Source organism: Saccoglossus kowalevskii, chromosome 5 (assembly GCF_978046115.1).
Source record: "Saccoglossus kowalevskii chromosome 5, keSacKowa6.1, whole genome shotgun sequence".
In the NCBI taxonomy this organism is placed as follows: Eukaryota; Metazoa; Hemichordata; class Enteropneusta; family Harrimaniidae; genus Saccoglossus; species Saccoglossus kowalevskii.
The window spans coordinates 11173940-11195012 of record NC_140645.1 but is presented as its reverse complement, the minus strand read 5'-3'; the positions used below and the strand labels follow the sequence as shown (position 1 = coordinate 11195012).

Genomic DNA, 21073 nt, shown 5'->3' with positions numbered 1-21073 from the left:
AACAATGACGTATACGTCAAAACCCCACAATGACCTTTATGTAGACATTGTCCGATCGGTTTCACGCTATAGGTATGTATTTACAATATTTGCATTGGCAGTTGTTTGTAAAAACATGCCTTCAATGAATCGACAACTTGTTGTTATCAAGATAACCATCTGTTGACTCATATCCTTGTCTCATATAAACGACCACCTGTTTCTTTAAAGTTAGGTGGGGGCGTCGTCGTTGATTTGATCCGGGGTCGATGATCAACCAAAAATATTGTTTTTGTTTGTAATTTAATATACTCTGAATAAAATACGTTTCTACGCAATGCTGACGTCACAAGCCATTCGTGGCTAGAGAGCGTAACTTATTGCCTCTCATGTAAGTCCAAATGAAAAACAAAACATTTGGATTCCCTTTGATGATGGCAACAGTGACGACAACAGGACACCTGACCCTGTCTGACGGGAGGGGCTGGGATATACCGCCGCTGAACAACTTTAAGTTACGGTCATGAACTACCACATTATTATCTTTTAATAGTTCAAGGTTCATTTCATATGTACACATAAAAGGTCATATTCCCACGAGTTCAAGTCGTGACCGTTATCTATCGTTGACATCCACACTGGAATGTCCCAGTTGTAGTCTACGTACATGTCATTGTATATACGATACAGGTTTGTGTATAACGAATAAAATGGGTTGTGATTTGTTTGTCCACCATGCTCCGTGCCTAGCAATATTACATCGATTTATCATGAGGGCGATTGTTCACTGCCTCTCTTCACAGATGTTAGCCCCCATGCATCATTCACTCACACAAACGCAGCATTATAATAATCTGCACCAGTCAAATCCAGTTTGAACCAGTAAATGCACTGGGGCTGATGAGTCGGTTTCCCGTACATGCATCATTGTTTAATATGCGTGGTTCCTTCCGATATGTGCCCGCGGTTTGTGCCATTTTGTGACTGGTAGTGCAGTCGGTAATTCGACCGATAATCCGCTATGATACTAGTCACAGAGTGGCAGCGAGTCCTACTCTACAGACCATGCAGGGCGTATCGACGCACGGTGATCGTCCTCGTTAGCGATGTAGCTGTGATTGGCTTCTCGTACTTGTTCATATTACAGCAGCCTTGTGTTGCCATAGGGATATATACTGATTTAATTTTTAGGTGTGTATTGTGTATGTTGGTCATTATAATTACATGCCCTTTGCCCACTCTGGAATTATTGCCTATGTAGTGTATGTTGTACGTACTATTCGTGTTATGACAGTTAGACCTTCAAAACAATCGAGATTTTGGAACGAGGCTGCGTGTAAACCTATACAGCAGTAGAGTATCTTTTTCACACCAGTTGTTATAGAAGTGGATAAGTGGAAGGCCAAGTTCGCGAGCGCCGATTGCGCGAAACCCTGTTGGTTGTTAAAAATAGGGGGGCCGCGGCCCCTCTAAATCCGCCAATGGTCTAGAAGGTGGGTGGATTTCTCAAAAGGCTTCAAAAAATCTTCAAAAATTTTTGAAAATCTTGGGAAAACTGAAAACTGTTATTTAGGAGCCGTCTCTGGCCGACTCTTGTTTTGCAATGGATAGAACTGTACGTCTTTTGACCTCTGATCTGTTGTATGTACATGTTGTATTACATCATCGTATGGCACTGCGCATACGTTTAACAGTAATTAAATCATACTAACATGTTGATTTGAAGTGGGTATATATATACTACAAACAGTGGTCTGGAAGTGGGTGGAGTAAAAATATAATTAGGGCTCACACCCCTGCCATTGTGCTTGAAAGAACCCCCCCCCCGGCGAGGGAGTCACAAACCTGTTTTTGCCCTCAAATAGTGTACCATTTACTCCAATGTTACCTATGTAACCATATTTTTTGGAACACTGGACGCGATGACTAGAAAGAGTGGAACCGCATTTTAGGGGAAAAATTATTCTATAGACCCCGACGGTGATACTCGCATCAACGGGTTGTTTACATATCAAAATATTAAAGCGGAGGGGTCGTCACCTGGGCACGCGCGGGAATTGAGTACCAAGCGACGATAACAACGCGCGCTAAAAACGCAAAGGCTCATGGGTAGACGCTTGTTTGTAAACAACGACACGCTACGGCAGACTGACGCATGCACAGGTGACATGGCGTATTTATTGGCTATTGGGCTTATCTATTGGTTGCAATCTATTTGGTACAGGGCATATATATATGTACAGGGCATATCTATCGGATATAAAGCACATATATATCGGATGCAGGTCATATCTATCTGGTATAGGGCATATCTATCTGATACAGGTCATATCTATCTGGTATAGGGCATATCTATCTGATACAGGTCATATCTATCTGATACAGGGCATATCTATCTGATACAGGGCATATCTATATGATACAGGGCATATCTATCTGATAAAGGGCATATCTATCTGATACAGGGCATATCTATCGGGTATAGGGCATATCTATCTTATACAGGGCATATCTATCGGGTATAGGGCATATCTATCTGATACAGGGCATATCTATCGGGTATAGGGCATATCTATCGGGTATAGGGCATATCTATCTGATATAGGGCATATATATATCGGGTATAGGGCATATCTATCTGATACAGGGCATATTTTTCGGGTATAGGGCATACCTATCGGTATAGGGCATATCTATCTGATATAGGGCATATATATCGGGTATAGGGCATATCTATCTGATACAGGGCATATCTATCGGGTATAGGGCATATCTATCTGATACAGGGCATATCTATCGGGTATAGGGCATATCTATCGGGTATAGGGCATATCTATCTGATATAGGGCATATATATCGGGTATAGGGCATATATATCTGATACAGGGCACATCTATCGTGTATAGGGCATATCTATTAGGTACATGACATATACATCTGACATATAACATTGATGGGTACAAGGAATAAATATCGATGTAGGGCCTATAGCTATTTAATGGGTATAGGGCATATCTATAATTAATAAGGCATATCTATTGGGTACAGACCACATTTATCTTGTACATGGTATATCTATTTGGTACAGGGCATATTTATCTGGTACATATTGTTATATATTGGGTACATAACATATCTATCTGGCGCTGCAGCATAACTATCTAGTACGAAGATTATCTATCAGTACATGGAGTATATATTTGGCGCATATATATTGAGACAGGGTACATATATTAGGGACAGAGCATATGTACCTGATACAGGGAGTATCTATCGGGTAGTACGCATATCTATCGGGTATATGGGCATATCTATCGGGTACTGGTCATATCTATCTGGTACTGGTCATATCTATTTGGTACTGGTCATATCTATCTGGTACTAGTGGTATCTATCTGGTACTGGTGGTATCTATCTGGTACTGGTCATATCTATCTGGTACTGGCCATATCTCTTTGTAATGGAGATAGGACATTTTTTCTAAAAGCACACTCAAGTTCACATACACACACGTAATTATGCACAAACTGTTTTCACTAAAAAAAAAAACATTTTCTGAATTTAACATTTTATTAAATTACCAAGTTTTAGATTTCAAGCTGGGATATCCACTGTGTGTAATTAAATTCATGAAGCATATAAAAAAATACTAAGAAGTGTTAAATTTATCAAAAAGAGGAAATAAAAAACACACAAACAATCCAACAATCCAATGTCCGCACTTAAGCTACAAAAGATGTAATAAATGAAAAAAAAGTGCGCGATTCGATGTATATAGAAGACGGTAGGTCATTTATAAATCTAACACCAGTCAGTATATGATCTAGTCACTTATAAAGGTGATACATTCGTCGTAAATTCAAATGCTCGTTGCTTGAAGACTGTAGCGTTATACGGCTGCCCGTATGTGTGTACAAGCGTACGAGGCAAATTACAATATGGACCAAATGACTTGGAGCCTCAGCCAATGAAATTGCCCGTTTCTTGACGTAGATGGGCAGCTTGGTTTCTGAACGTTTACCTCACTAAAAAAAGAAGAAAAAACAACCACAACAATTGACGGATGAAGCATTCGTAATTCGTCACCCACCTGACTGTTTATGCTGATCCGTCAAAAAATAAAAAAAACTTTCATTTTAAAGACCCTGAAAACGAATGTTTAATAGCGCCAACTATTGGTGCATATACACAAATTAAGAGACTAAACGAAAATTATGTCTCAGCCCAACCGTTGACCTGCTGAGACTGGTTTGCCTGATAAACAAAATACATAGAGAAGACAAATGCACTATTTTCGGCATATCCATCCGTTCAAGTGACCTATAACACCGTTATATATGTATGTATTCTCTCACATCACGAAGTCATTTCATGTTTGCTATTATCATATCGAACTATTTTTCTGTAAGAACAGACTTTTATTATCCCTTGTTTCGCAAACCCGCCGCCAAATGAACAGGAGCCGAAAAATGAAATAAAAATGAAATTTTATTTCAGCGTAATTTCTCGCGCCCGCCGACTTGTAAGTGCAAAAAAATGCTAAAAAAACTCATTTTTATCTTCATTTTTTTCCATCCACCGCATAACAAACCTGAGTTGTATTTTCGTGGGAGTATCATGATTGAAATACCGAAGTCTCCGCGCAGATGAGAAACCAGGTTATACATATAATACAATTTTATTTCATTTTTTCTCTCCGATCAATGCTCTAACTTACAATTCTTTGAGAATTACGCAAATCTAATGGAAAAAAAGAATTAATTTAATTTTTTTCCGCCCTCCTCAAAAAAATTGACTTATAAAAACTCAAGAAACAAAGAATAAAAAAAGTCTGGCCTAAGCCTCGGTCAAGTGCAAATAATAACAACATTACTAAAAAAGAGCAAAAAAGTATGAAGCAATGTTTAATTACCACATCTGACGTATAATCGCTTGTCACCATTACAAAATCTTGCTGAAAATAGTTTTTGTTTACTCATTTTTTTGTTCGACTTAAACTTCTTTATTACGTAATTTTTAGTGACGTCATTTTACTTAAACACTATTACGATTTAGCTAAAATAGCTATGCATATAATATTTGTACAAGAAAATGAAAAATAATTAGACCTCTCCGGGAAACTTCAGTAAACGTTTATTAATTGTGAAAAGGGATAAACGTGTTTTATCAATATATCAAGGCAGTTTGGAGAAAAAAAAACAGTGTAATAATTTTCTGTATCTCAATATTATAAATCAAAAATCCCATTTGATTTGTTCATGCAAGCAGATTGACCTTTTGACATCATGGTGGACTATTGAAGACAAAAAATATTGCTTAAACTATTATTAAGAATTACATAAACTCAAATGTTTCAGCTTGTTTGGGATGCTGGTTGAAACGCCTGTGTTTATAAATTATATAGCCGGATACATATAAGACTTCATTCCATTTTTCTGTGCACCTACTAACTTTGTTACACCCATGACTAGTGACGATTTGCCAAGTTGTGAAACGGCCAAAATTAGTAGTCAATTTACCATTGCATTCTGAACAGTGACTATTGTGTTGAATCCAAACATAACTATAATTTTAATCGCATGTTGTTGAACTAACGAGAATCTATTTTCATTGACGGTCAGTTATGCAAATGAATCAAAATGTTCTACAATGTTTTGTGTACGTGCTCATGTATTAGTTTGCAATCCCTAAACTGCGAAATGGGTAACAGGATAATCAGAAGATCAAATTCGTGTACCTACAATATCAAATTTATTAAATTCCACGTGTTAATAAATGATTCATGTACATGTACTATATTCATGGCCGGTATTTTTATCGCCGCTAGAGTGGCAACTTAACGAAACAATAGCCTAAAGTGTCAAACAAAATAATGAAAAAAAAATTCTACATACATGAACATAAAACAAAATAAACCCTGTCAAAAGCGGGCATATCAGTAAAAGCTATTACTCATTCGATCGTTAAAAAGTTATAGAAAATGTTAGAAAATGACGTGTTGTTCAGACTAGCGAAACTTCCATAAAATTGAACTGATGAGTATTGAGCAGAGAATGTGCCAAGTCCTTCCTTCCAGCACCGCTGACCCGCCTGTAAATTTATGCAAAAATTAAAGTTAGTGATAAATCAAAATACAGACGTTGCAGCACTATTGATTGACCTTAAACTTGAGATTTGCACTCAATAAAAAATAGTGCTGCAAGTATGGTTAAATCCTGTTTGTTATTGTCCACTAAAATAGTATAATATATGGCCACGGTTGTTTGCATGATAGTGCTTAGATGATTTTTTTGATGAGAAATATCGTATATATTTTTAAGTTATTTTTTCGGTTTGTACGATAGTTATAATATAATCAAACTTACTGGTGTTGATTGTGACATAGTCACTGACGTGTTGTGACGCAATTTCCGGTTCCTGGTTAGATTGGCATTTCATGATCTTTCCATTGTCGTTCTCACTGAATGTGGCCAAATAGGAACTATAGGTGTTGTAAGTAGCTTCGGCCTCGTTTTCAACAATGGTCTCCTCCCCTTGGCCGTAAAATGTGTCTCCCAAGTACCAGTTGAGTTTAGCAGCAGGGCGGCCTCTCAGAGCCTTGCATTGCAACTCGTGTTCCACTCCTGGTTTAACCATGTATTCTTGACCACGACCATGATCTACAATGTCGACATCCTCTACAACAGCTGTTAGGAAAAACAAGAGTTTGCATCCAAGTTACGTTACATCGGCTTATCGGTACCATAGGCACTGACATTATTTGCACTGAATGACACTTGATTCAAAGCAGTTCGCGCAGAATACGAATGTTGTACTACTGATCATGCTATTTTGTTTCGTTGAATTTTCTTAATTGTTGGTAAGTTTGTATCGTACGGTTATACGAATAATATTAATTTGCACTAATAACAATGAAATTAGTGGGATTAGATGAAATGTTTTAAGAGTATTATCATTGATATCAATAGAAATGAATGACTTTTACATCTCATGTTACCAGAGGAAATTTCAAATAATTAAAAAATATATATATATTTCATCGTACAGTACATTAGTGCAATTTTTTTTTTCTTTGTCCATGACAATTGAGCTCGGCTTGGTTTCTCGAAAATACGAACCTGCTTTAAGGGGTAGTGTAGATAACATTGAACATAATGTCCCTTTTATTGTTGTCCCTACGCCCATTCCTAAGGGGGTGGTGACAGGCTGTCACAATAATTTAATCGGTAATGTTGCTCAGTAAAACGCAGACAAAATAGTTGTATACGATATCATATACCTCGACATAATACAGCTGGGGGGCGAGCTTGGAGTTTCGATAAAGATCTATAGCCTATTTATGAAAAAAAATGCTTATTTGTCGCCAGAGAGCAAAGATTGAGTTTTCTCTTTGTGTCATTTTGTGCACTATTCCCACAAGGTCTCAACTGGAAGGTGGTGTGAAGGTTGCAAATATCGAGTACATGTTGTTGATACCATGAACTATAAAGCCTGTGTGTGCATCGCGCACTAGCATTATTGACGCATAATTTTATCAAGGAAATTACTGACGTCGTACGGCGTGCGAGCGAATTTCGTTTAAACAGACAGCATACAGTTGTGTACGCTGCGCTACGACTATGGTGCTTTTAATTGCGTGGGAATAGAGTGATGATACTCACTGTATACTTTCATTAATGTTTCACCATGGCCGCTTTCCCTCGCGATGTAAAAATCAATAGCACATTGGAACATTCCGGAATCGACGAGCTCCAGACGAGATATGGTGATGTCTGCATGGGGCCCAGTGAGAGTCACCCGCCCAGCATAGCGTCCGAACGCTTCACCGTTCTTGTTGTCAATCTGACTGAAAACTGCTTTGACATCGCCCGTGACTTCTGAAATCATTGTCCATACTTTTGAGATATGCTGGGCGTCATCTTCAGGTTCTTCGTAGGAACATTTTAGAGTCGCTGATCCCAGTCGTAGTCCCTCCACCTCGGGCAGAGTTTGTACATCAAGAGTGCGTACAAGTGGCGTAGTTATTAAAACTGAAAAAAAAAATAATATATATATATATTATACACAAATAGTTAGGTTGTGGAAGCCCAGATAAACATGATATATTGAGTGTGGTGTAAGTTTCATAATGCACATAATGTAAAGATTCAGAATGGACAGTGGGCGTTTTAATTCATAAAACATTTGTAAATAGGATTTCCTCAGTTTCAGTGGTACTGTCCATTTAATGTGTTATCACCTGCTATCAGTTATTCGTTATTCGTTATCAACCGATAATAGTGACGTCATGAGCTATTATTATCCACGAACCGACGGAAATCATATAGCCCGTGACATCACAAGTATCAACCAGTTACAGCCTTTTTATCGCACGACCCGAACGTCAACACGACAGAGAAATCCCGATTGTGCGGAACTTTGCTTACGCATCATATACGCATTTGCAAGTTAGGTTCGCCAATTTATTTTTTTCAAAATAAACTTTCATTGGCTAATTATATGATCTGTCATAGCAACACACAAATAATGTTGTTATCCAATCTAAATAATAAACCAGTGCACGATTTGGTTTTCTCTGTGCACTCTTCGTCACGTTTAGTTGGAAATTATAATTAATGATATTTCACACTAAATGTTACTAAATTGTAAATAATATGCAATGTGACAATGTGATAATATAAAAATAACAACAATATTTTTTTCGTAACCCACTGTGAATACTGAAACATCTAAATGTTGTGAATGACGGGAAAGGTCCAAAATAATTTATTGTCCGACTTTTTCGCAAAATAGCAACGACCGGCAGCTCCTCCCTTGTGTTGGGAGTGTATTATTATGATTTGCCTAAAGTACATTATCACAAATCTAAACCTGTTATCCAATCAAAATCAAGTAATTTCAGTTAGTCTTGAGGGGATAAAGAATCGTACAACTATCATGCAACAAACAACACAAATATCTGCACCATTCTACCAACTATGTTTATTTCAATAATGACCATCGAAGTAGTCTTGAGAGTGAAAGAGAAAAACTAGTTTAGCCCTTAAATTAGTGTCATATTCTTTCTCGTCTTCGCGTCAACTGACCTGTGTAATCATAGTAATTGGAACAGGGGAGGTGATAAGGAGAGAACATTGAGCACGCATTGAAAGGCAAAACAAGTCTTATGGATGTCTATTGCGTCATACAGATTTTGAACACGTACGAAGGTTGAAAGAACTTATATATCAGCAATTATTAATCTGCTACTACATGAGATCGGCCCAGTCCAATAAATGTTAGGAACATAAGGGAACGATGGGGTAGAATTCATGGCAGGTTGGAAACTGTGAAGAAATGATTCATTTGTGTCGGTCCCACAGGCCCCTCCCACCTCAAACCTTGTACCATAAATGATGCTTTCAAAATACTTTCCCAATATTTTCAGAACCCTATTCCCTCCTAATAAGAATGAAGTATAGATTACATGTACATATACAATATCACATCGTGTATGCGTCAAGACGTGAATAAGACTGACAAAAATTCAATCAGAAGAATCGTGCATGAACATGCATAGTATAAGTAAGTCCTAGTGTCTGCGTGACTTAGTTTTCCAACTACATTATGACATTGACAAATCTTACCCCACAGGATTATACAGTAAAGAACAAAAAGCTGGGATCGTTAATCATGTTATTTTTTGTGAATAAAAATGGATGTTAGAATACAATTAACTAATCCAGAATCGGTATTGCGCGTCATTGTTATTTCTTATAAATATTAATGACTTAGTTATGCGTTATCCAATCAGCATGCGCCTTATCTCGAGGTTGTTTGTTGTCGCATGGATATGTTTATATCTTCCTAATCCGTCTGAATATTTAAATAATTGCATAGTCGTGGTTGCTATGTTAGATGAGGGTATGGGCACGCAATGTGAACTTAGGCGATGTTTAGTTCTTGGGTCAGTCTATTAAATATCAAATGGCAAAACAGATTAAACTATTGAATAGTTGAATGAACGCTGAAGATCGGCATTTACAAATTGTAATAAATACGTATATAAGCAAAGCAGTATATTTGTGTCCGTCACTTTACTCTGTACAAAATATTTACAAAACTAGTCTATATGCACAATACATATGAACATTGTGACACAAAGCGATTTGATAAAACATACAGGTTTGTACATAATTATCTGATGTTGTTATTAATAAGGTATTGTAAATTGATACAAGCAATCAGTGTTGTGATATGCTGTTTTGGAATCCCCACAAAGTTATTCTATTGACTCTAATTGTTCATAAAAAATGGGTATGGAGCAGTAGAAATATTTTATTAATAGTGTATACAAAATCATAACAGTGATTTGTTTCTTCATTACAGCGAACATCATTGCAGTTCAACATTTGGATTGTAACACCGTCTGTATTTTTTAATTAAATGCTTTCAAAATAAAGTTGTTTCTAAACATAACTCACTGAAATTGAAGGACAGAGTAGCCGATGATTAATATAAACATGGCTGATCTTCTTTTCTTTAAATGTTAAGAAAGTCACACTAGTCGTCGCCTGGTATTGATAAACACGCTCCACTGATTTGACAGATATTTATTGATACATTAATGTGACGGCTGTACCATTGATTGTATACTACTTATTGTTCCAGTAAATACCCAAAACTACTGTAAATCATGTCTTTTTAGCTAGCATGTTATTTTAGCTAATTTAGCTAATCTGTAATTTTGCTAATTCAAGATTCAGCTAATTTAACATTAAGTGTATTCTCACAATGAGATAGTCGACTCTTTAGCTAAATTAAGATTCTGTTAATTCATGCCAAGAGTCAAATCCGCTAAAATTGCATGCAGCTATTTCAACGTGTTATAGAGTATACACAATAACGCACGCTGCTGAATTTTCTTCTAAACTTTGCATATCACTAATTTTAATACACAATCAAACGTGTATCTGATTGTGGTTATAACGCATAAAAAAGGAGTACACATAAAGGGAAACATGCTGTATTTGTAAATCTGAGGGGGGGGGGGTCGTCACCTGCGCATGCGTCAGATGGCCGTAGCGTATCAATGTTTACAAACAAGCGTCTACCCATGAGTCGTCACTTGGGACTCAATTCCCGCGCGTGCGCAGGTGTCGACTCTCTCGCTTTAAACTACTTAAGAGATAAATATTTCATTCACACACACACACACACACACACACACACACACACACACACACACACACACACACACACACACACACACACACACACGCTAAATCATGACGCCTTACATAAGCACACTGTTTTTATCCCACTGATAATAGTATATCTGGGAATCTTTTACTATATGACGCAAGTGCAAATGATTTTTTTTTCTTTTTTCTCAATTTAAAAAGACAATTTCTCATTTCAAATTGTTTGATTATTTAATGGGATGAACTTATTGTTTATGATAAAATAAAGTATATCAAAATGTTATAATAATACTAAACCGTATCCTAGTGTGGGATCTCGGTGGAAATACACAAAAGTAAAAGCATAAAAAAGTTACAAATTGATCAGATGATGTCATTTCTGTAATGAATCACGCTACTATACCAGCAACTTTTACAGTTCAAAATATCAAATAATGCCAAAATGTGATTACATTCAATTATAGGTGTATGTAAATATAGTTTTAAAATGTCTGCAATTGTAATTCAATTCGTCTAAACTAATACATCATTAATCGCCCTAGGCCACAAACATGTTTCTCTAATGATTCGTAAATTAAAAAAAATGGAAAAATAAAATATAACGTGTTATGCTTTTAATTTAAATATTTGTCACTCATGAAATACATACACTTTTCAAATACCTTTACACTGCAACATACATAGCAGGGCATAGTGTTCCAGATTTTTTTAGCGGGTGCGTTGGCAAGTTTTTGGCAATTAATATGTCGCTGTTAATATGTACTTCTATTTCGTGTTGGCAGTAGCCACATAAACGTCACAGTTGAGTTGAAAAACAACATGATACATCATTGTGATTACAAATGTACAACCATTATCTAACACCCCGACTCGTGTATTTTACTTATTTTCGTTATCATGTCGAACTACATCAAGGATAAAAAAAAATATTTTTTGAGTAAATAAAGTTATGTCAATATAGTGAAAATAGTATTAATAGTGGGACACAATAAAGCTTTTAAAACAATTATGATAATAACAAAATGGGGTAAGTGAATATTATAAAACGTTAGTAAATATAGTTCACCCAGCAAGTTATTCGTATTTCAATAAATTCCACATTTTTCGTTAATGCCGCAATATTAAAAAAACAGGCACACAACCTATGTATGACACATAAAGTATTATTAAAATTTAAAACGAATGTCGAATTTCCGGGAATTAAAAAATATTCAATAATTGTGAATACTCTTGTTTTTACCCGCCGTTAGGTGGACAACATGTTGTATTTAAAAATGGAAATTAACAAAATACTACTGAAAGTTGTCTAACAACCAAAAGCATTCCCTCATATATGTGAACATAACATTAAATCACATCGTGTATACTCAGTATTTTTAAAAAATGATACCAATTAATGTATTTTTTCCTTCGTAGATAGAGACACAATGCTATACTGGTGATACAAAATATGCACTTCAATGTTAAGTCACTTCCTTTAGGATTTAAAACATGTGACGTCACTCGATGCAGTAATGTGACTTCATATAAAAAGGTATTCCCCGATGCTTGTTTCCTTTCCGTCCGAAACAGCCGTGCATACAAGTAAAACAATAATAGATTACTCAATCTATCGTTAAAAAAGTTCTACAAAAAAGTTAGAAAAAGGCGTGTTGTTCTAGCGAAACCTCCATAAAATTGAACAGATGAGTATTGAGCAGAGAATGTGCCAAGTCCTTCCTTCCAGCACCGCTGACCCGCCTGTAAATTTACACAAAAAATAGTTAGTGATAAAGCAGAACTACGACATTAGTAAATTTCTGTAAGATGTATTTGATGTATGAACCGAGCATTATTTGCATTGATTTTGCCGACATATAATGTTGCAGCAATACTATTTGAACTTGGCCTTGAACTTGAGATTCGAACGCAATTAAAATCATTGCTGCAAGTATCATTAAATTATTATAAGTCTGAATATTTATCTCTGAAACTAGCAATAAGCGAAATAATACTGCGATCGGGAAAAATACATGACTACATTATTTACACTGCCATGCGTAAATGACCTTCAGGAAATAAGGGTTATTGTGTACGTTTTTAATATTGCTATTCGTATTTGCTATAAGATGTTAGTTTTCTCAGTTTAGAAGGGATCAAGCTCCATGTCAGGGGCGAACTGTTAATCGCTGCTTTCTGGAAAAGTTAACGGTCGTCAGCCTCAACACTAATTATTGTTCCAACCTCTGGCCAACATTCAGAATGACTGCTCCCCGTTTTTTTAGTGGATCTATTGGCGGGAAAGTCCATGGACGGTTTTGGTCCCAGTCCGTCCCTGCTCTTAGTCCTATTATTTTGTTCATTGCAAGCATCTCAATTATTAGTAAACAAGTGCCTTACGATTGAAATAGAATATAATTACTACGAATTGTACGATAGTTAAAAAGGAATGTGGTTACTACGAATTGTAATTTAATTAAAGCAGAAGTAATTACTACACATTGTTATCTAATTGAACAAATATAATTAATGGGAATTGTACAATAATTAAAGCTAATGTAATTACGTTAATTGAAACGAATTGTATTACTACGAATTGTATATTAGTTAAAATAAAACTTACTCGTCTTGACCAAGACCCAGTCACTGACGTACTGTCCCATTAATTCCGGATCTTGATTGGATTCGCACTTCATGATCTTCCCGTCGTCTTCCTCGGCGAACGTAGCGTAGTACGTACTCCAGGTGTTGTAAGTGGCTCCATCGGTATGTTCATGAATCTCCTCCTCCCCTTGGCCGTAGAATGTGTCCCCCATGTACCAGTAAATTTTAGCAGCAGGGCGACCTCTTAAAGCTTTGCATTTTAGTTCCTGTTTTTCGCCTGGTTTGGCCCAGTATTCTTCACCCCGGCCATGGTCTATTATGTCGACCTCCTCTACAAGATCTGTTAGAAAAACAACAGTGGGTGCGTTATTTTTATAGAATGACACTTGATTTAAAGCAGCTCGAGCCAAAGTCAAATTCTGCAATAATAGACATATTATTGCGTTTATGCGCGATGAATTATGGTGGTGTATGATGGTGTTTTAATTAATGAAACAGTATCAAAAACAAGTGAAAAATTTACATATTTGTTAAAAAAAATTGCATGAAAGGTATTTTCTTTGACGCCATTTTTTTTAATTAAAGCGGAGGGTCATCACCTGCGCACGCACGGGAATTGGGTTCCAAGCGACGATGATAACACACGCTAAAAACGCAAAGGCTCGTGGGTAGACGCTTTTTTGTAAACAATGACACGCTATGGCCACCTGACGCATGCGCCGGTGACGACTCGCCCGCTTTAATGATATTACTGCAATGTAACGAAATCATGAACAAAATTACACCCTTTAAAATCTGTCTGAGTGTTGGTTGTATAGAAAACGCTGCATCAAGCAAGCCCCGGAAGTTCGAGCGGAATGTGTCGTGTTGGTCGTACTTTTATTACTAACATGCCATCAAGACACAGGAAATAAAACACAATCTCGCAAACGTTTTCAAGATACAAGAGATCCGAAATGTTATGTTTGCACTGGTTTCTATGGTGAAAATATTCCTCCATATCTCAACATTGTGCTTGATGAAATGAAATACCAATAGCATTAGTTATACGATTTCTGATATTGTTAAAATATTTAAAAAGTTCAGTATGATAATATTCAAGTTAAAGTTTACTCCTATATACACATTGCACATATGCGCAGTAGTGTGGAATTTGAATTCGGTAAAACTTTAATGAGGATGATAATTTACGATGATGTAACGGGAAATGTTTTACAGTATAACCTCAGACAACTAATAAATTAATTGTCTGAGCTATAACGCAGACAACATGTGTGCGAGCTCTTGCGTAACACAGCTGGGAAACGGTGTTAGAATTCAAATAGAATCAATAATCGATTCATGACAAATATTTTTCCTATCCTCTGATCCACTGTTTCTGGCTTTTGAACCAGGAATTCTATGAAGACTGTGGGTATATGTATTGTATTATCTTCGCAAAGTCCTTGGCTAACTAGGGATGAAAATGACTAGTACATAAGCAATTGTATTCGACTTAATATTGGGGAAGCGTTATAGTGTGCGTCGTGCGCCAAACAATCATGTACATCCTGGTACTTACTATAAAGTACTGGCTCATTTTCAGTTTTATTTAAGAAGAGTATTGAATGAGTCAGACGTCATCACAAACTAAAATTTGAGGTAATCGTAAACAACCAAATTGACATACATTTTGTATGTTGCACAGTGGTGGTAGGGTAGCTACACTGTTCGGAAGAGTCTGATCACCTAGCCCAAAGTACAGTTTTCTGAGAGTTTTCTTTTTTTTTCACCGTTGAGGGGGATGCTCGGCGACAAAAATGCTCGAATGACCACTTCTGGAATAGACGAGTTCCGTGCGTACTCCCTGGTAGCCACATTACGTAGCACGCTCGCGACGAAAATAGGGGAATCAGGATTTTACTACCGGTCGCCCAAGAGCATGTTTGTCTCAGTTGGCACAGGTTTAATAGACACACTAGTATATCTTATTCCAGAAATATCTTACACTTCATTTCGTGTGTACGACATTGGAGCCCCAAATTCGTCTATGTAAATTAAAGCTGAGGGTTCATCACCTGCGCGAACGCGAGAATTGAGTCCCATTCGACAATAACAACGCACGCTAAAAACGCAAAGGCTCATGGGTACACGCTTGTTTACAAACAACGAAACGCTACGACCGTCTGCCGAAGGTCACGACTCCCCCGCTTTAAGTCAATGACACGAAGTCTACTTACTGTATACTTTCAGTACTGTTTCACCATGGCCAGTTTCTCTGGCAACATAGAAATCTATAGCGCATTGAAATATTCCGTTATCGACGAGCTCTAGACGAGATATGGTGATGTCAGCTTGAGGCCCAGTGAGAGTGACCCGCCCAACATAGCGACCGAACGCCTCACCAACACCGTTGTCAACCTGGCTGAAAACTGCTTCAGTTTCTCCCGTCACTTCAGACTTCATTGTCCAGACTTTTGTGAGATGCTGAGCGTCATCTTCCGGCTCTTCATAGGAACATTTTAGAGTAGCAGAGCCAAGTCGTTCTCCCTCCACCTCGGGCAGAGTGTATACCTCAAGAGCATGCACAAATGGCGTAGATAATACAACTAAGTGAAAAAAGTTATACATAGAAATATATAAGTTTAGAAACACCTCATTATATAGTATATCATGACAGAGAGGGTCCGTTATATCCAAACAAGTTAAAGTAAAAATCGTAGTATCAGAATTCATAATAGATTGTAATAAGATTGCGACCGCCCACTTGTTGAAAATAAAACGTTTGTTGATTACATGACGTCGAACTATCTAATTATTAAAAAAATAATTTGAAAGCCATTGTAAATATGGAATCAGCTTTTGTTTTGTATGCGGTGTTGTGGGAAGTGTCCAGAGAAACCTATAATCAGACCTCCAACAAGTAACGACTGACAGCTGTACTATAAGGTTGAAAGTGATTTATTATTGAGTAAATTGACCTTAGACGAAATGGCCGCCGAGATATCGTTGACAATGAAATGCCGCGAGACTTGCTTTTCCCTACAAATAATGTTTCATTCTAGCCCATCACGCGTCCACGGCTGCAGGTATTAATGTTACATATTCAAGCGGGGCAATACACTCGATGACAGGAGAGAATAGAACATACTTAAATTTGAGGGGATGAAAACAAGTCTTGTGAATTTCTCGTTCTGAACGAGTTTTCGACGGGCATTTGCAACTAAGGTAAATTAGTGGGAGCAGAGCTACGCCATAGAATGTTCAATGGTGGTTGCCAGGCGGTGAAAATGCCCGGATTTCCACTGTATTACGAGTAATTTCTAGGACCTGAGTGCAGCTGCCGGTCATTACATGCTGGTGGTTTCACTGCAGGTCTCTCTGGACCCACGGATATTTTAAAGCAAAAGTTTTTAAAAAGTATATAAAAAAAGTAGATTCAAATTAGATGATATGGGTCGCTATTGGGCCTCTTTTTTGTACCGCTAATGTCATTTCAAAACTATATTCATCCGCACCAATGAGTTACTGTGATTGGAAGGAAGGAAGCGAGGAAGGAAGGAAGGAAGGAAGGAAGGAAGGAAGTAACGAAGGAAGGAAGGAAGGAAGGAAGGAAGGAAAGAAGGAAGGAAGGAAGGAAGGAAGGAAGGAAGAATGAAGCAAATAAGTTGTTTACTTGTCTGTATCATGTACATTCTAATATATTATCCTATTAATGATAGTAAGTAAGTAAACGAGTAAACGAGTAAGTAAGTAAGTATGTATGTATTATACACAAGAGAGCAAGCAAGGTAGTATTTATGTAGATACATAAAGAAAGAGAGAAAGAAGAAGGAAAAGAGATTTTTTTAATTACTTTTATTACAGCATATTTCAGCTAAAAGAGTGGTATGTTACAATTCAAATTTGAGAAAGAAAGAAATTAATAAATATATTAATAACAAATAAATAAATAAAACTATTTTGTACCGTGATATGCTGCCCAGCTGTCGTTGTTCAGAAACAAAGCCCGCTCCGACGATGAATGAAAATCCCGTATTCATGTGCTCCACAAATACCTAAATATTTAGATAACGCACGCGCGCATACAAATATAAAGGGCTGGGTAGCTTGTAAAACAGACACAGAAAAACAACAACGTGGATATATTATGTCTCGTAGGACAAATATGGAGTCGTTTTCCTCGCTGCGAGAGAGCTTTAGCTCCGCTAGGTTTCAGATAAACCTTGAAGGCTTTCAGCGTAGCTCTCTAGGGTGTTTAGCCAGGCGCAGTAGATCGCTGGTAGTGTCTGCGATCACGCACGGCGGAAGAGCCAGAGTATTCCTCCTGTGTGTCGTGTTGTTAGCCACAGTGACGTCGTACAAAACGATGAGTTATTTCCGGCGACCTAAAGCGGCGTATCGTGGACGAGATAAATCGGCCGTAGCGGCAAATTTGATGTTCGATTCCAACATTGGGAAAGCGATTGGAGCACCGATGATAAATACGAAAGGTCGATATGATGAAATGAATAGTGAAAGTAATCTAAAGACACACGCTGTGAATGCTCACCAGGTTTGATTTTTATATATGATAGTATGTTTCACTTTTTCGACATATGAACACTACACTACACTACACTACACTACACTACACTACACTATATTGCCTCCAACTACTCTACGATGCGTAATCTACACTATAACCCTCTGCGTTTCTCCACATTGCTCTATTATTACTGTGTATTACATTACACTACATATATTTTTGAATCACAATTATTGATCGCATATTACGTAACAAATATATCTCGGACTAGCACATTCAAAAGAAGTGCAGTGCATGTTTATCTGTGTGCGCCAAACACTCGACGTGATTGCCATTTTGACCACATACGTGCACATGATCCTGAAAACCGTAGTTGCAGCACTCGGCTTCGTGCCGGGCTTCGTGGTTATTTTAATGCGAGCGGTGTAAATGGCGGAATAATTATACTTAATGCTAAAACGTAACAATATCGACACAATAAAATGGCCGTATCAGTCAGCCTCGTATTAATAGATTGTTACGTGTTACTAGTATCTTAAAACTGAAATGAATAATACATAATAATTGTGCTACCTTTACAATTGTGACTTGTAAGCAATCAAACATGTTGAGTGAACTTCAGTAATAACAAGTTTGATCGGTTGCTAAGGAGACAAAATCAAACCAGTACATCACGTACCATCTCATCCGCGCCTTAAATAAATAGCTGACCTCGTTTATAAAGAGAACTTGGACGTGCAAATAATGCTTTTAGCGTTCTTGGTTTGCATGTGTGTTCAATAAGTGATTTTTTTTTAAATAGTACAAATTGAAAACTGCAATACTTTCAAGTTGATCCACAAAGAGCGACAACTTTAACCCGACGAGATCTGAAAATAAAGTTTTTCTTTGAATATGTGGCATTTTTATTTTATTTTTATTTTAGGTATTGTTTGTTAAATTATTTATTTTCAATTGGTGTAATTTTTGGGCGGAGCTTTTTTTACTAACGTGATTGCAAAACCTTCGTGTACGATTTTGCACTCGCATTAGTAAAAAAAGACCCGCCAGTGAAGTTAGTCGAAATATTTCAAACAAATTAATTAAAAAAATTAAAAAATGCCAAAAATCAGTTAAATAATAATAATAAAGCAAGACAACACAAAGAATCTCAATCTAATCAGATTGAGATGTGTAACAGTAGACGTGTACAGAGGGCATAAACACGATTGACAGTGTGTCCTTGTGTTTGTTCAATGAGCTAGTGTAAAACAATGGTACTCCGCCGCAGAAAATAATTGCAAGTTGAGCCACGGTTGAATTCTGGCTGAAATTAACACACTCGTTGCGCGGGACAGTTGAACACGTGTCAATGACAGAAATAGATAACTGCGAGGCCAACTTCTGTTCACATAAGCTGTGCGAGTCATTGTTTATATAGCGTCAACATGGCACACAGAACAAACACAGCGAGGCATCACACACAAACCTAACATCGACAAAAAATATCTCATGGCCAAAAGAACTTTATTCAAATTAGTGATTAATCATTAATTTGCAAATCCGCCATGATTGTCGTTGAAACATTTGGTCAGTTGTAGAAAGCTAGCTATCTCGAAGAACAAGAATTAATTTATTTTTTTTTACTACAAAACTAGATTTTTATATATTCAATGATGTTAACAAAGATGAAATGCTGCACATAATTCGCTTTCAAATGTTAGCGAATTATATTTTAGTCGGGCTGTTCAAAGAAACTGTAAAACTTGTATGTGTTATTTTTCAACTTTCTATACAACTAAAATTATATAATTATATTAAATAGAATATACTATATTGGATACCTGGTGTCCGTGCACAATAACAATGCCACGGTTATGCAGATTTTAAATGTGTAGCCACTTAATGCCCCCTACTTAAGAGAATGCCGGTTAATGTATGCGTAATATGGCTGCCTCTCATATACTTGACACTGATAACTGAGTTCAGTATGCTCAATAAAGCAAACGACTGCCAACCTGATGGCCAATAAACGCGTCATACTCTTCAGTATATTTATGAAGTGAGGCGAGGTGGACGCTTTGTCTCACTCGTCGATGTTTATATGTGTATGCCGTGCTACGGTCTCCATAATCTCACGACCATCTTATTTATTTACATTCGAATAAAACAGAGTTAAACGAGTTGGGTCCAATAAAGTCATCCTTTCACCTACCTGTGATGCAGAAGTTGAACAGTTTCGTCCAAGATGGCGACATGCTGTTAGATTCTTGTTAAGAAGGCTAAGTTCTGTCTAGATGAGTAAATATAAAAATAACGTATATATTGTCACCTCCACCGTTACACGCCTTGGTCACGTGATTACATCTCGCCTTATTCGACAGATGAAAAATGGTACCGGCTAGTGAACTATCGTCAGTTAACGGTTAATTTTTAATGAGATTAGAATTTGAGACAAACAACACACGTTTCTTTTATCTCTTGAAATAAATAAGCGGGACACTCGGCGATATCGTCTGCCGACGATTTTAAAATAGTCCAGTGTGTGGGCTGACTGCTCCAAAACCGGATCAAGCAGCCAAATACAGGTCGTTGTGCATTTATAAGTAGGTGTCACACTCAGGTCTGTCTGAAGTCGTAGGTGACGTCATAATCGTGAAACAAATTAAACGCAAAATGTCTCTGTCTTTTGATGATGATTATGATCTTTTTTTTATCTTGCGTACATAACTCGTTATTATTTGCCTAAGGTCTGAATCACGAATTATCATCCCCGCCCGCTTAGTCACCAACGGTATCTCATGAACATACGCGCCATTAATTATCCAGATGTCCTATAAGC

The 21073-nt window shown here is 37.1% G+C and overlaps 2 protein-coding genes across 2 annotated transcripts; both read right to left on the bottom strand.

Annotated features, from left to right (window-relative positions):
- Positions 1 to 5707: 5707 nt before the first annotated feature.
- On the bottom strand, positions 5708 to 20562 carry LOC100375343 (uncharacterized). The gene is made up of 4 exons (XM_006824285.3): positions 20447 to 20562; positions 7641 to 8009; positions 6345 to 6665; positions 5708 to 6069 (listed from the first exon to the last, which is right to left on the bottom strand). Exons 1-4 carry the CDS (start codon positions 20487 to 20489, stop codon positions 5987 to 5989), a joined length of 816 nt encoding a protein of 271 aa, XP_006824348.2. The 5' UTR covers positions 20490 to 20562; the 3' UTR covers positions 5708 to 5986.
- LOC144341735 (uncharacterized) lies at positions 12800 to 16355 on the bottom strand. The gene is made up of 3 exons (XM_085499451.1): positions 15965 to 16355; positions 13797 to 14085; positions 12800 to 12902 (listed from the first exon to the last, which is right to left on the bottom strand). The coding sequence occupies exons 1-3, from the start codon at positions 16353 to 16355 to the stop codon at positions 12800 to 12802; spliced, it is 783 nt and encodes a 260-aa protein (XP_085355577.1).
- Positions 20563 to 21073: the final 511 nt, after the last annotated feature.